Source organism: Aphelocoma coerulescens, chromosome 3, assembly GCF_041296385.1.
Source record: "Aphelocoma coerulescens isolate FSJ_1873_10779 chromosome 3, UR_Acoe_1.0, whole genome shotgun sequence".
In the NCBI taxonomy this organism is placed as follows: domain Eukaryota; kingdom Metazoa; phylum Chordata; class Aves; order Passeriformes; family Corvidae; genus Aphelocoma; species Aphelocoma coerulescens.
In genome coordinates, this window is record NC_091016.1 from 39,558,467 (window position 1) to 39,572,817 (window position 14,351).

Genomic DNA, 14,351 nt, shown 5'->3' on the forward strand with positions numbered 1-14,351 from the left:
AGTAAAACATTGACTAGTCAGAGCATACCATTGGAAAAGAAAACCCATACTTCACTTGGGGGAAGAGGCACACAGCTGGATTATTAAATTGCCTGTTACATGTTCTGCAGAGTTAAATTTGACAGTTGTTGCTAAGGCTCTGTAGCAGGATGCTTGCCTGGAATGGGAAAAACAACTCAATGACTACTGGAAAAGCTATCCGTGGTAAATGAAGAAGGGGGTCATCATGTTGCTTTTGGTGTTCAATAATGCTGAAACCAGTCTGTCTCATCAGTCCTGAAGTTAAATATCCTGATAGTGAGATGAAGATGTGTTAGCCCTGGTAAAATACCCAGATAAAGGAACAAACAAGTGATACTAATTGATAGTTTATCTGAAGTTGCTGAGCTGACACAACTGGCCTGGAGACATATGATTGACAGTCAGTAACTTCATACTATAAAAGCCCAGTCCCAAATTTTAAGGGCAGGGTCTTCTAACATACCCCTTCTTGGAGAGTATGTGTGATTTCTCCCTGGGGATGCTGCTCAAGGTTGCTCCTCATGGCTAAGCAAAAGAGATTAGTCCACATTCGTATGGGTGAGTAACATCATCTCAACTTAACTGGTTTTTCCTAGCTTTACAGTTGCTTCAATATTGCATCATAGTGCACTGTTACAGCTGTTCTACCTCCCTATACTGTGTAGTAAATAATTCTGATTGAGATCTTTTTGTCCAATAAATCATATATATTTATATATCTGGTTTGCCATCCTTAAATCCTCCAGGACAAAGCTGTATAAAGGTTAATTTACGCCTATGTAAATCCTTTATACATAAACCACTGACAGTCTGGGGCTAAGACTGGATCCAGGCTCCTCTCTGAGAAGGATTTTAGAAAGCAAGGAGGCCCTGTCTGCACCTCATGACTCAATGGGAGGGCTTCTTTAATAAACTTTGTCTGAAGCTCCCACTCTACCTGTGACAGGCAAATTTTTCTTGCACAAGATTGTCAGATTGGTCTTGGACTCCACAGATCTGCATGAGTTAAACATCCCTCTGTGATGGTCCCATTTCACTAGCACCCCTTCCCGACTCTTCCACTGATGCTGACAAACAATGTATTGCTCTGAAAGTGTTCGATTATTACACTACCTGACAGCTGTCTTCAAGGCAAAACAGCAGGTCTTGAACCTGCTGTGCATCATCTGTGACTAGCTCAGCTGTAACCTGACATCTGGAAGCGCTTGATGCCATCCCAAGACAGGTAACAGTCCAGGGCATGACATCTCCAAGGGCACATCCAAGTAAAACCAAGTAGAAGAAAGGATCCAGACCTTAGAGCAAAGGAGAGCACACTGCTAGATATACAGGTCTGCTTTTGTCAGTGAAAAGCTTTTGTAAGTGAACAGTATTAATACTTAACCTCCCTCTGTGGACGTGTACACACTGTGCACCTACCAGTAAGAGCAAAAATAATTTTACACCACTTACATTCTTTGTGTTCTAGTGAAAAGAGGACAAACTCTTTTCAAACTGAAGATTACCACTCTGTTACCGAGGGAAGCATTAGCCTTCTCTGCAATATGCATAAACACCAACATAATAAAATAAATATGTATTTTGCAAAATGAAATGAGAAGAAAAGCACAGCAATATGGAAGAGTTACAGAGTAGAAGAATTTGCAGTCCTATGGAACCAGGGTATTTTCCTTCTACTCCTCTTCATCGGGAATACCTGTTCCACATCAGCCTATTTCACGAGCATTTTGAGGAATGCTCTTCTCTTGCACATTCTAGAAAGCATCTATTCATAAAAGAAACTTTCAAGAGCACATACAGAAAGTGAACATTAAAAGAGAAAGAAGAATACAGAAGATGTAATGTGTCCTTCACAAAAGAAACCTTATACTAAAGTTTTAAGCAAGTTGCCTGGCCCACAGATCAGGCCTCCCCTGTTTAAATCCTACTGACCAAATTTGTCAGAATGCACTTCTTCCTTAGGACAGCATCATCATTCCTGCACCTTTTTAATGGCATCTTTCTTGGTGGAAGAAGGCAAGAGGTATGATAGCTATTGAATTAGCATTAGGGTAGTCACAGTCCTGAAGGATTGGGTTGTCTTTTATCAGTTCCTGAATACAAAAGCCTTTCAAATAACTTTAGTCACACTGCGTACAGCAATCAAAACGTGACACAAAGTTATTAAATGAGATAATCTGTTTTCTCAAAAAAGTCTAAAGACAACTAGAAGACATTCATCTCAGTGGCTGCACCAAAGAAGACTAATGCAGAAATGGATTTACATTTTCATTCTTAAACAAAATAAACATAGAAACAAAAAAGTATATTACAGATGACAAGGGCTTCCCCATCCTCTTCTCACAGTGTAAGAGTTCTTTCCATGTAACAGCTAAGTCAAAAGCATAAGTCACTGGAATGGAACTTGATAGACAAATACATGACAGGATGAGGCAAGACTTGATCAGTCTCTTAGGAACGAGTGATTTGCTGTGAGGGTAGTACAACCCACAGCTCAACAGTAATGTCTTGTAAACAGTAAAATGAAGTGCTTCATTCTATGCCTTGTGGTTGTCTACATACACTGCTTTTCTACCCTGCCAACAGACATTTCAGTAATTTGGAGAGCAGTGCACCTGAAGAGGTGGAGATTCCTCTCTTGCTGCTGATTATATGTCTTTAAAGTCACTGCTGCTTCCCAGTTCTAAAACCCTTTATGCAAAAAGCCTGAAGAGGGAACAAACCAAAGACACTACATGAAAAGAACACTTGCTAAAGAATTCCAGAAGATTTCATCTCCTCCATCCCTATCTAACGGAAAGTGGGCTACATAAACAGAGCAAGTCGATGGCCAGCAGGTAGCTTACAATGCACTTGCGGCCAACGGTGTCTGTATCCCACCCTTTATTACCTTTAATGCCAAAGGCTTGAGATGACCCTTGCTGCCATATGAAATTCAAGAAGAAAACCCACACTGGCACTTCTTCCTGATATACCTATCTCCTGCCTGCTGGTGGGGATGGCCAAGTTCTCAAAAGGCTTGGGACATTTCCTCTTCTGCCTGAAACAAGGGAAACTGGTGTACACATGTAAACATGTAATTCACTAAGGAAAGGGCAATGATGCAATACAAACTATTTCATTACAGCAAGCAGGTCACAAGCTATCATGGAAGTTTAGGTTTGTATACCAATTAGCCAGCATAATGGCAGTCTGTTTTCTCACAAACCCAATTTTGTTTCAGAGATCAAGCTTCAGTGCATTCATTTGGAAAACAAGATCCTTCTTCCAAATGCTGCTAGTTCCCAGCTCCAGCCTCTTCACAGAGTTCTTCCAGGTGCCCAGTCCATTCCTCCAGCAGCAGTCAACCAAACACCATTAGGTTGGTTCTGGGTAGCACACAGGCAATGAGTCTGCAGTTACAATGTTCAGATAACATAGTAGCTTTCACTATAGGAAGAATCCTCCTCAGAGTCCTCACTCTCACAACTGCTCCTTGACAAGATGGAGTAGGTAGAAGAAGGGACACCGTTGTCATTGTCCGTGGCTGGTTTCACCATCACATTCTGTTTCTCTGCATTTAAAACACACAGATACAAAAGTTAGCTGTGACCACTGTACCCACAAGTGTTAAATTACCTGTCCTTGAAACGATTCTGTATCTTCTCACTGTCAGTTTGCAATAGGTCTTTCAAGCTGCAGGACATAGGCCTTTTTCTTCTCAGTTTTCAGCATAAAAGAACAAAGGTATGGGTTTTGTTTTCTTGTTTTCTTAAGTGTTCTAAAGTGTTCTATATGTCTTTTCCTATTAAGATAACACAGATGAGGAGGAGACATTCTCCACCCCTTCACAGCACACAACTGGCAATGGAAGTGGCTAACTATTACAGTGCCTTGCCAGGTAAGAGAGGGAAAGAAAAAATGTGGTAAGGGACTCTCAAACAAGTAGTGATTGTTCAGGACACTTACAGCCTCATCAAAAGCTTCATCTGTTTAAGACTGCAAGCTGTCCTTCTGGTGCCGGGGCTACTAAGACTCTTAGAAAGGTTTTTGGAAAGCAATGACAGTTTCTGAAGTGCCACTTGCAACATTATTCTTCTTTCAGCAGGTATATTTCTTAAGAATTAATTTTAAATAGACAGGTAGTTATCTTCATTTCAATCAAAATGTTTCCATCACTGAACAAAAAAAGGCAGAGAAATCATTTCACCTTCCAGCTGAAGTGTGTCACGGTGAATCTAAATGATTTCCTACAGTTAGTTATTTCTGAAGGTAGGTTTTGAACTCATTTGCTTTTTGTGCAAACAAGGATGAAGAGCATGGTTTAGCACACAATGGGCTCCAATGAAGGCACCACTTCAGCTAGTGCCCATTAGTTACCTGATGAGACACTTCAGGAGCACTGTGGCACTCTGCAGATGCACACATTGCACAAGGGCTGCCTCAGTTCCACAGAGGTAAAAGCAATTCTTGTAGCTGAGCCGGGCAGCCTCTAAGCAATGCAACATTTCCTGAGGGAATCAGACTGAGAGGGTTACACAGGTAACTAGGCTTGAACTAGCACAGCTTAGTGATGTCATTCTGCGTCACCATGGTGCATCTGAAAGGTTTCAAAAGCACCTTTCTTTTGGTAAAAGGCTTGATACATTGCAAAATTAAGGATCATGCACTCATCTCTATGAACAGAAAACAAGACAATTACTTAAGGGAACACAGCAATAGAAATTTAAGGGGTAGCAGGAAAAGACATCTACATTTCAGCACCTAGATACCAGTGTCAAGTGCTCTAGAAATAAATTTAGAAGAAAGAAGCAGATTAGGAATAACCCATATTGGAGGTTTTATTAGCTATCTCCATCATGCACAGTATTTTAGCAACAACTAGACAAGATGTTATGCCCATAAGCCACAGTGGCTTTAATTGCACAAAAATAAACATGTCAGAGCAACTGTCAGTTCAGGCATACATTTACATGATATACCAGTGTCTCTTTCAGGGATTTCCTACATAAATCTAGCACACAGAAAAGAATTCAGAGATTCTTGTCAGGTCTGTTGAGTTTCTGTAATTATGTACTCCACAGTTAAATGAGAAGTGCCTGGTAAATTTTTCAAGGACCATTCTATGTATTTTTGCTTTTATTTAGTGATCTCTTTGAAAGAGCATAACCTTTAGCATGGTTAAATTAAGCTGTCCCGCCAGACTGTGGAATTCATACTGAAGTCTTTTCCCAAATTTGTATTAATTTTGTTTTACTGTGCAGTAAAACTAGTTAGTCAAGAGATCTCATTATTACTTTTTTAGTGTTTCTGCAGCATTCCCCGAGCATCTTCTTGGTATATAGGTGCCAAAGAAAGTTGTACAAAATAGATGGAATAAGAGATTGTACTCGTCATGCCACATCCACCCACCTCTCACCTTTCCGCTCTCTGATAAGGGTCAGGCGATGTTCTTTCATTTCCACATCCAGGTTTTCCACCATCCTGTCAATGCAGTTATCCAGCACCAGAGAGCGCGTCTTTGATTTGATCTCCTGCCTGCAGATAGGGCACTCCCCTTTACGTTTTGTCCACTCATTGATACAGTAGGAGCAGAAGCTGTGAGCACAGTTCAGAGTGACTGCCTGTGGAATTCAGCACAAGGATACTGGTCACGGCATGCTCGCACAGGCATTGTCAAGCAAAAACATCCTGAACACAGGGAAATATTACATGAATATTTTGTATAAGGAAAGGGACTGGAGAGCCTAAAGCCTTTAGGGCCTTCAGAGGAGTCACACACAAACTCTCCCATGCCAGAGGTCAGGCCAGTTTACAAGTCAGTTAATGGAGTCATAGCAAGTCAGAAACAGACAAAATGCATTAATTTTATTACAAGTTTCCCCAATTTGAAAAGGATAAATTATGGAAAAACTCACATAACTTCAGAATAGCATCTTAATATACTGAGAAACCAGAAATTAAAATTTCAGCTAGCTCTTAAGCTGTTATAGCAAGGCTAACACATCAGGTTTCCCACAGTAAAAATAATGTCATGAAACTGAACTTATAGCAAAATAGAACAAAAATAACAGTCTACATGACAAGCATAGCCTATTACTTGTAGAATCAAATGTAAACATGCCAATTTCTCAAAGGAAGAGTTTATCTGAACAATATAAACATCTCAGGACTTGATTGAATATCGCACCTCCCCTCCTTTATTAACCTCTCCATATATCTAAACCTCACACAGTCCAACCCTAGTCATCTTAAAGCAAGGTCCACTACAAAATAATTCTTGCCCAAGCAGCTGTCAGCAGCAACTCAGAGCATCAGTTTAAAAACCCACACAAGTGCTCCAAACTTAGGTGCATTCAAGGATTAAGCACTCATGTTTATGCAAGTAGAGACATTAAAGCTGAACTTGCTGTCAAGCAAAGAGTCAGGGCAGACAGAATAGATTTCTGGATCAACTCTTTCCCATAACTCACTGTGGGTCTGTTGGGACTGTTAAACAAGTGAAGTAAAGAAAAAGGCTTAAATATGGCTTTAATAGAACTATGGAAAGCTTCTCAAGTCTCTTTTTTACGGCAAACCCATACAGGTTTAAACATACCTCGATAAAGTGCTCAGAACAGATTGTGCACTGCAACTCATTCTCCAACACATCATTCATCTGATTCAACACCTCTTCTTTTTGGGCTCTCACCTTTTCCTTCTCCTCCTAGTGGAAAAGTACATGGGGTTGTGTATCAACAAAGAACAAGGTTTTTCTCAATTGGCAGAAGTGTGTGTGCAGGGGAAGAAAATCATATTGCAAGTCTCCACATGTCAAGTGGAGTGGGTATCTATTATATACCCAGATCTGTAACCTCTCTCCTCTTTGTAGTCTCAGCAATATTCAGAATATTCCCATCCACTACAGAGAACTTGGAAGGAAGAACAGCAACCATTACCAAAATTCCCTTCAGCCTAAAGGAACTACCACCTGATCAATCTTTTCAGAATCTTTTTCAACCTGTTCCTGGCAAGAGTTTGGCTTTAATCAACTTTTTTTTGATGCCTGATATAAAAAGCAAAACACTCAACAGACAAAACACCTCAAATGTTTAAAAAAGGAAGCATTGAAGTTTAAAACATTTACTTGCTTTTAACAACCCAATAATCTTTTTATTTACTTGTTAAGAGTTAAATTAGGCTGATTAGGCTAGGTACCCACTCCGTCTTCTAAAAATAACAGAAAATTTCTTCTAATTGAAGCTATAGTTGAAACAGCACCAAATTTCCAAAGATAACATTAAAAAAACATAGCAAACTGTCGGTGGTAGATAATGTGATAATTTCCAAAACTAAGACACAGGAAAGGATCTCCTTAATTATTTTCCACTCATCACTTTGTGTCAAGGGCAGGAAGAACTGTGGCTTATGTCATTCATTATTCAAATTCCATGTTGCTTCAGTCCTACACTCCCTTATAGAATTGCTGACACCCTGCAGTTTTACTTGAATGCACTTTAACTGAAAATGAAGAGCCTCACTTTCCAAGCACTTTTGGTTTGTCGGTGGGTTTTTTCCTGTTGTTTTTGGTTTGGGGTTTTTTGTTTGTTTTTTAAAGAAAAGGTGCAATGGGCCCATTTCTCTTCCACAATGCACAGTTCAGGTGCTTTGGGCTTTCTTCATGATTGAGAAAGATCTAGTAACAAGTGTTCAACACTAAATTATGAAAAGGGCAAGGTGCCTCCTCCCCCAGTGCTGGAAACCAGAGTCAGCTGCCACCTCAAAACACAGAAATTTTGCACTATAGGAATCCAGGCAGAGCCAAGACAAATGTTAAATAAACCATTTCCTCTGCTGCAGCATATGTTTCACTTATGAATAAAACTAAGAATGCAGTTATTCCTTACCTTGGTTTCTTCAAGTTCTTTATTCTTGGCTCGAATTATCTCCTCAAAATCTTTTTTATTACGATTCAGTTCTTCCATCAAAGCACGATGCTGCAACAATACCATTCCAGAAGTTATAAGAACGCCATTATAAGCTATCCTATTAAAAATACATGGCCATAGTCATAAGGTTCAGCATACTCATTTCTCCTAATCTCCTCCTAGAAGAGCAACACATATGAGTTGAGGTGTTAAGGCAGTTTATCCATAACTTAAAATTGGAATGTACTGCCAGTTATTTAGGACCTTCCCAGTGCCGTCACACTTTGCATTCCCTCCTCCAGGTCACTCTTTCATTTCAGTTAGGTTTTACAGTCACCTAAGGCAAAGTCCTTGTCTTCTACCAAGAGGCCACAGCACTTGGAAAGATTTAAATATCTGAGTTACACAGTTAGACCAAACCTAGACCCATAATCACTTGCCTCTTGCAGGACCTGGGCCAGCTGCTCCTTCAGATTCTCTTCCCCTTGTTGTCCCTTTTCTCCCTGGGTGGGGTAAGAAGTGGAACAAAAAAAAAAAAAGACTTGAAGAACGTAAGAGACAAAAAATTACTACTCTGCACACTCTCTTTAGAGGATATGCTTAAAGAAACAACACTGATTTTCAACAAATGGTGAGATGTTCCGCTCTAGTGTTACATGTGGACAACAGAAATTAGAGCTATCATTTACTGTGAAGAGTTAAAATGGATATATCATTTACAGTTCCCTATTTGGAATGCCTCCGCATTATTCTAGCTCAAAGGCACCAGCGTATTCATAGAAGCAAAGATCATGAACAGTTTAAAAGCTGCAACTCTATCTTTGAGCACATTCAAAGAGGTCAGAGATACCTAAAGCTCCAGGTAATGGTATCTTGCTTTTAGCAGCAGACTTTAAGGAAGTAACTGATAAATTATTAAACTCACACCAAGACAAATCCTTACTTTCTTTAAACCAGATTTTGAGCAGTCTCAAGTTTGAACATTTTGGTCTGTTATCAAAAAAGCAGCTCATCACATACACTTACTGCTTAAAGGTACTTACAGATTGCAAGAAAGGGTTTTTTGGAAGTAGGAAAAGAATCTCCCTCCCTCCAAGGATTAAGGCATGCAATATTTCATTGATTGTAAAGACAGTGCATTTGCCATGCAAACTGGGCATTATTTCAGCCATATACTGAGAGAAATTCACACTTAAAGTTATTACTTTTCAACTTGTCCTCTTCATAACCATGAGAGATCAGGCAAAGACTTTCATTTTTTATTTAAAAACATGCTTCTTTACCAACTGAAATGCTTTATTTTGCACCTTTTTTAAATTCCCCATGCAGCCAAATCTCTTCTGTCTCTGCACTTTCTTTTGGTACATGCACTGTGCTACATACTAAGTTAAAGTACTTCCACGATAATTTTAGCAGAGGTAATTCACACAAACACTATTTATGTTACTGTATAGTTCAAGAGCTATTTTGGATCAATGCCTTATACGAGGCATTCCATACATGTGAAGACACAGGCCAAAATTATTACCACCACTATACCTCTAGCTTCTGCTGCTCTTTACAGAATGTCCTCTCCAGCTCTTCCACCTGCTGCTGCTGGTGCTCTTGTTCCATGCAGAGTTGGTTCTGCAACTCCTGCAGCTCCTGTTCCATTACCAGGATCTCCTTCTGATCACACTTCCTGTGCTTCTGCTTCACATTTAGAACTGCAGTCTGCTTCTCCTGCACTTTGACCTTTAACTTCATTGTATCTACTAGAGATTTCCTCAGCATTTTCAAGCCAGTCCATGACTCTGCAAGACTGGAGCCTTTCTGGTCATTCTGGGGGACAGTCACAGCTTTCTTGGAGTGAACAGGGCTACCAGGCACTGGACCACTATCGCCCTCACTGGGTCCAGGAGAGGGCAGCTTGACATCCATCTTCTCTGTTAGCCGTTTGGCCTCTTCCACCTGTCCCCATGATTTATCCAAAGGTTCATTGTCACAGGACATTCTGTCTCTTTTGCATCTGGAGTTTGAAGGGCCTTCTGATGCAGATGTCTCCACTTCCTCCAAACTAAATTTACGTTTAGTTCTTGAACTCTTAGCTTTCCCCAGGTCACTTCTTTGGGCTAAAAAGGGTCTAATTTTCTCCCATTCGTCTTGAATTACTTCATACTCATATTCAGCAGTCTCTCTGTTTTCCAAAGGCACTCCCAACTGGATACGGTCTCCTTCAGCAATAGGATAGACTTTTGATGGATCCAGGCGCTGTTTGTTAAGCCAGACTCCATTTAGACTCTGCCAATAAACACAGAATCACCAAAATTTAATGTGTAGTTACAGACTCCTCTGCAAGTTATTTCTGGCAACTGTAAATAAACACAGCCAACCTCTTCAGTGCTTCAATCAGAACAAGCCACCTCTTTAAATAAACCTTGTAATATCCAATTTATTGGCTCAGTGTTCCATTTATTACAGTTACTGCATTGTATTATTTACTGCACATTATTCTTGCATTATAGATTTTGTGTACAAGCACCGAGAACATTTTGACACACATGCTTGTGCAGAAGGAAAACAATGAACTCTGAGGGGAAAAACCTGCACAAAAACTTCAGAAATAAGAACTAGCTAATAAAAAGACTCCACAATAGATCACTGTCAGGAACATAGAATACTGCAGTAATTATTCTTGACAATGACTGCTACCTGAAATTCCACGGAAAAAAAATAGGAAAGAAAATGAAGCATTGGTTATACTCCTTGAAGAAAACAAAGTTTTCCATAAATACAAGGAGAATATAAAGAAGAAGGAACATGTTCTTCTAGAGATAATGTTTGAAGCACAAAAAAGGTTTTAAAATTAGCTTAAGAAATAGTTTTCAAAAACAGCAAAACTGGCCTGTGCTCATGATGAATTGCAGAAACACTAGGAACTGACATTTCTCAATGAGATTCAGTGAAACAAGCTGACCGACTGGTCAACAGTGACTGGTAAACAGTGATGATACAGAGGAAGTGTTTATAGTTAATCTATGGTAGATGTTTCCTATCATGCAATACCATTAAGTTTTCAAGTTTATACATGTACTACAAGAGGCTTTTGTTTAAGAGCAGTGTAATTTTAATAGTAGCCACTCCATTCCTTTCTGACCAATCTGCTGTTGACCCAAACATCCTTCAAATCTGCATGACGTGTTGAACATTTTTGTTCTACCAGTGCTGTTTTAAAGCAAATTATTCATTTTACAATTTTCACACTGAATGAGAAAGTGGAGAGATCATGACATAAAAAAACAGATTACTGAAGTCAAAGTGAGACCCAGGTGAGGACTTTGACATCAATGTTTTATTCTAATCAGCTGAGAAGAACTTTCAGGAGAAACTTGTTTGAACACAACATGGTTTTTCTAACACTAGATTCTTGTTGAAGTTTATTATAATTAAAGCAATTTTGTCACTACAATAAGGAGTTGCACTTTATCCTTTCATTAGCACTACTAGAACACTATCCTTTTGAAAAGATAAAATCTTATGTCAAAATTCATAGGGTTTTTTTAAGAAAGCAACAGAAAACAGGTTCACAGACTGAAAAGTGCCCTTGGCAGGGCCACAATGGTCTGAAAAATGCTAAACCAAGAGGTGGGTCTACATACAGAAAGTAATACAGTTTGCATTCCAACTGCAGCAGACTGAAGTTTCCTGCTGGAAGTGTGCAACAGGCAAGACACATTCCCATGGACTTCTATCACACTTCTATCATACTATATCATAGCCCATACATTGCTAGATCCCAAACAATGGATTCCATTCAATGAATCTCACAGTACAAGGTCTTCAATTGGTCTCTGTACCTTGTTATCCTTGACAGTCCACTGCCCTTCTGCATTCTGCTGGAAGACACAGTGTTTACGAGAGATCATCAAGGGACAGGTTTTTGACACCAGCTGGTACGTGATATCTAATCCTCGGCCTATGGTTACCTAAAAATAAAGTAGTTTAGTAACTGCAATCAGCAATGACATGGTAAATTCAGTTTATGTCATTTCAATTTAAGTACAGCAAAACTCTAGATCAACATCTTATGGTTATTTCCAAAAATTCTGGCATAATATGATTTTCTTTCATTTAAGAGTAGATAGAAAATGGAAGCTTACAAAGTTTGAAGTATTATCTTTCTCTCCCACTGAGGAAAATTTGATTTCTCTGAGGCACATTACAGCCTTGGTTTCATGGAAATCTTCCTCAGCAGCAAAGCTGCTCAAAGCCACTCACAAACCATCTGTGTCCCACTTCAGTCATTACCTACCAAACACCTTTTCTTCAAACCAGCACTACTGTATGTGGGTCTCAAGATTACTTCTTACCCTCTTCTTTTGCTGGTTGCATCTGTTCAACCATTTGTGATCAGGAAAGATACAGGGAAAAATAGCCCAGAAAAGTGCCATCAAAAAAGTGCACACTCCAAAATGCTTTAAATACATGATACTTTTGTAAATCCCACCATCAATCTCATGGCTCAGAATCTAAGCTACATGCAGGCCATGCAGTAGTGAAAGTAATCTAAATAACTGGATTAGACTCTAATAGTATCTTCTGGAAGAAGGCACACAACTTAATTGTACCATTGCACAGTATCTTATTAAATCTCATCTAATTTCAGATTGCCATTTAAAGCACACCCCTGCTCTCCCTCTCTCTGCTGCCTCCTCTGCATGCTTCTCTCAATTCATCTGTGCACTGCACTACCTGAGCAGGTCTCACCTTGAGTTTAGAGCAAGAACTCAGACTCCCATGTCATAACCAAAGGCAAAGAAGCAAAATAAGATGACAAAAGCGAACTTAACTATGTTTGTGCCTACCTCTTAAATGTTTCATATAGATTAGTGTTCTGTCAACATGGATTGCATATGTAAGAGGTACAGAGACTCGAGTGGATAAAGAGTCCTCTCTTCATGGGGATTCAAACATAAAATCAGCTTTGCACTTGTTCCTGCAGTGGCATCCTCAGGGCCCAGTCACACACATCTGCAGGGCCTCACACACCAATACAAGTGAGAGAAAGCAGGGCCAGTCACAAAACTCCCTCTTGATCAAGTTCATTTAGCAAACAGGGGTCCAAGATGTTACCACTCGCCTGCTGGAGTTCAGTGCTGCTCACAGCAGTACTGGCAAGTCACAGCACACCCCCACACCTCAGCAGTGTCCTTTGGCACCAAAGTGGTCATAGCACCAAGCCTGACAGGGTTCAAGAAGTGTTTGGACAACACTCTCAGGCATGTGGTGTGATTCTTAGGGCTGTCCTGTGCAGAGTCAGGAGTTGGACTCAGTGAACCTCGTGGGTCCCTACCAACTCAGGATATTCTACGATTATGATTTAAATCCCCAGCAAAAGCTGTTTGCGCTCTCTGGCCTGGCCACACCTACAGCACCAGAAAGCCATCAGCCTCCCTGCTGCCTCTGACAACCACTGTGCAAACAATCAGAGCAGTAACATCCCAAACTGGATTCTCTACACAATTATCAGCACCCTGGCTGCAAGTTCTCTAGATGTGTTACCTCCAGTCCTTCATCGAGCATATCTGCACACCTCAGGGTTTCAAGTCCATGATGGGAAAGTACCAAAAGTATACATTTGCTTAAGGACGGGTGCCTTTTGCAGTGTGTGAGCACAAAGGCATTGGCCACAGCATCACCACACCACCTAACTACCCATCTGGTTTTGACCACCAGAAGAGCAATCCTTTTACGCTGCCCCAACCTCACCACATGTCTTTGCCTGCTGGGTTTCAGGCAAGAATACCGGGGCCCGTTTTTCAATTAAAAAACGCGATCGCTGAAAAAACGGCTATTTCTGTACCGCACCAAAACATAACCAAACAATTTAAATGTGACCTCGTTTACACCTGAATGCCTTGCGCCTTATGTACTGTTAACCTCGCCAAAGCATCGCCTTTTTACTTAGGCTACAGACTCCCTTCCTTCTCACTTACGTTGCCGTCACACGAACAACTAACTCTATCTAAATGCGACACAGTTTAAAGATATAAACAAGCGAAGGCTTGGCCAAGGCGACTCCAGCACCCTCGGGCGTTACCGGGGCGTCACCGGCGGGGAGGCCGGGCGGCCCCTCCGAACGGCCACGAACGGCGGCTGCTCTTTAAGCGGGACGAGGCAGTGCTTCTTCCTCCTGGGAAGCGCTGTAAGAAACAAAGAGACCCCCGAAACTGCGTCCCGAGAGCCGTGCCCACCCGCCCGCTCCGAGGAGCCGGAGCCCGGCGCAGCTCACCTGCGTGCCGGCCTCCAGCAGCAGCCAGTCGCAGCTGGCCCCGACGCGGCGGAGGCACCAGGCCAGGCGCGGCACCCCGCGCACCGCCATGGCGCCCGCCCGCCCACCGCGACCGGCCGGAGCGATCGCTGCTGCTGCGGCGGCGGCGGCGGGGACGGGACGGGACGGGACGG

General features: G+C 41.2%; 1 protein-coding gene across 2 annotated transcripts; it reads right to left on the reverse strand.

The window, feature by feature from the left end:
- Nucleotides 1–1,582: 1,582 nt before the first annotated feature.
- Nucleotides 1,583–14,346, reverse strand: RNF8 (ring finger protein 8). Of its 2 annotated transcripts, none has more exons than XM_069009847.1 (8): nucleotides 14,179–14,346; nucleotides 11,744–11,872; nucleotides 9,447–10,187; nucleotides 8,348–8,410; nucleotides 7,887–7,976; nucleotides 6,599–6,706; nucleotides 5,420–5,624; nucleotides 1,583–3,574 (listed from the first exon to the last, which is right to left on the reverse strand). In XM_069009847.1, the coding sequence occupies exons 1-8, from the start codon at nucleotides 14,266–14,268 to the stop codon at nucleotides 3,429–3,431; spliced, it is 1,572 nt and encodes a 523-aa protein (XP_068865948.1). In that variant the 5' UTR covers nucleotides 14,269–14,346; the 3' UTR covers nucleotides 1,583–3,428. The 2 variants fall into 2 exon arrangements, with proteins under 2 accessions (XP_068865948.1, XP_068865949.1); XM_069009848.1 differs by having other exon boundaries at nucleotides 3,446–3,574; nucleotides 5,413–5,624.
- Nucleotides 14,347–14,351: the final 5 nt, after the last annotated feature.